Consider the following 2,259-nt stretch of genomic DNA (forward strand, 5'->3'; position numbering starts at 1 on the left):
AGGTAAGAAAGCTGGAAACTTGCATGGGGGGGGGGATGTCTGCAGCTACACCAGAAGAAAAGGTGTACCTGGGGGCCAGGCATATCCACCATGGAAGCTCCATCTTCCCTTTTTTGTTAGCACATGTACAGTAAGAAAGAAATGGGCAGCATGGTGCAGCTCAGGCCAGAGGGAGTAGCTACTTGTCCTCACTCAAAATAACATATACTGAATTTGGATTTTCTTTCCCCTGTCACCGTTACTATCCTAGCATCACATTCCTTGGATTCTCTGAATACCTTACTGCATTCCACACAAAAATGATGTATTCTCCAACCAAGGAGGTCACCTCACCGTGCTAGTGGAGTCTTATGGATAGTGCTAAGGCTCATGGAATCCAGTGACCTTGCCATGTTTCACCATCTAGGATCAGCTGGTCTTACACAATATCACTATGATCTATTGAAATCTTAGGACCAGCTCAAGTTGGGAGACATCTTTAGAGGCTAAGGTGCTCCTCTGAAAAATGGCCTCCAAATCATTTTTCTCCCAAACTAAAATTTCAGTTAATAAAATACGTGAAGATGAAGCTCTCACAGTTGCACTTAATAATTCACACTCAAAATTTAGCTTCTCAACACTGCAAACTAGGCATTACTGATTTAGGGGTTTTAGAGCCCTGGAGAGATCAAGTCTTCCTACTGGAACTTCTGCTTCCTGAGGGGGTTCTCTTCTTCCCTAGCTGGGCTGAAAGACTCCAGTAGTCCACTTGTAGCAGCCACAGGCTGAACTCTCTAAAATCTGTTCTTGTTTTTGTTTTTTTAAATACTCAGTCAACTGGCCAGAAAAACACCTCCCCACGTAAAACTATCCATTAAAACTCTCAGGAGGTAACAGACTGCAGGGTGAAGTGAAAAGAGAAAGAAGGAAGGGAGGAAAAGATACTATAGAGTGAGAAAGTGGAGTTCCTGGGCAACTAGCTTTATATAAAAGGCAAGTATGTACTAGGAAAATCTGTCATTGATTTCCCATTTATCTGCTGTGCCATAAACCTCAGTTAACTTTTATAGTAACTCCTTATGTCTCCAGCAAACACCCAGAATCCTGCAAAATGAATGACCAGAATCCATCTATGGCATTGAGAGCTGTATGGGCAAGGAGAAGTTAGTGTAACACCTCCCTCTCACCTTTGCCCTCCCCTACGCTTCTATTTAGATTACTCTTTATTAGACTTGCTTTTTGCAATCAGCACAGTAATGTGCCAAAATCACACATTGTCTAATGGCTGTGGGGTGGTCTTTATTTTATGTCAGTTGCCAATTCGTTACAGAGAACATGATTCCCACTTCATAAACTTCAGTTATCTAAGGGATTTTGGGTTTTCCATTCTTATCTAGAAGGCAAGAAGGGTTGTTATGAATAATCACAGTGAAGACATGTACAAGTAAAACTGCTCAAGCACCCATTCTGTTTAGCAGAAGTGAGACAGGTATGCATGGGGCAATGTAAGGAATTAATTTATATTCAATTCTAAAGCTGAACGATGGGGACAAGCCGTGTCACATGGTCCACAACTGCCGCAGGAGCTCAGTTATTTTGGATTACATTTTCAATCCAGGGTATATAGTAAAAAATTTTGGCATAGATGCCAACATCGGCTCTCAAAACACATCCATCCGCAAAAGACAGGATTCCTTGAAGTATCCCATTGCAGATTGCCGGGGCAGCAGAAACTTCCTGCCAGGAAAACAATGATAACAGCAACAGAAAAGCAGGTTATCTTTCTGGCAAGACAGAAGGAAGAAAATGGGAAAATTAAAGCATGGGGAGTATTTTACCTTGCAGGGCTGCCTCCTTCCTGGCACGATGCCCACACACAGCATATTTTCCTTGATGTTGTGGGTTTGATAGGCATCGCGGCACTGAGGCTTGGAGATTACAGAGATGTTCACAGTTTGCAGTGAATCAGGCTCCTTGTCTAAAGAGAAGACAGAAGTCAAACTTCCTTAAGAGTTCTCTTATGTATTAAACCTTCTCTTAAAAAACTTTTCTTCTCCTACCATCAGAAATTAAAAGAGATCAGACATTCAGAGAAATCAGAACTGTGGCAGTTAGGACAACGAAGGTACAGGAGATGATCAGATTAACAATTTCTTATGATGCAAATGTCTGACCTTATAAAAGCGATCAAATTCTTGGAAGTTGTATGTAAATATGAGACACTCCTGCAATGAAATGAAACACTTTGTTTTAAACTTTTTTGGAAATTTGGCTGGGCAC

At 41.5% G+C, this 2,259-nt stretch overlaps 1 protein-coding gene across 1 annotated transcript in view; it reads right to left on the bottom strand.

Annotated features, from left to right (window-relative positions):
• Window positions 1-1,481: 1,481 nt before the first annotated feature.
• Window positions 1,482-2,259, bottom strand: part of PRSS58 (protease, serine, 58) — a 4,107-nt gene continuing 3,329 nt past the window's right edge. The window contains exons 3-4 of the mRNA XM_011941567.1: window positions 1,818-1,957; window positions 1,482-1,716 (exon numbers count right to left, since the gene is read on the bottom strand). Coding sequence (XP_011796957.1) covers window positions 1,567-1,716; window positions 1,818-1,957 — 290 coding nt within the window. The 3' untranslated portion in view covers window positions 1,482-1,566. The remainder of the gene's footprint in view (window positions 1,717-1,817; window positions 1,958-2,259) is intronic.

This window comes from Colobus angolensis, unplaced genomic scaffold, assembly GCF_000951035.1.
Source record: "Colobus angolensis palliatus isolate OR3802 unplaced genomic scaffold, Cang.pa_1.0 Scaffold2, whole genome shotgun sequence".
NCBI lineage: Eukaryota > Metazoa > Chordata > Mammalia > Primates > Cercopithecidae > Colobus > Colobus angolensis.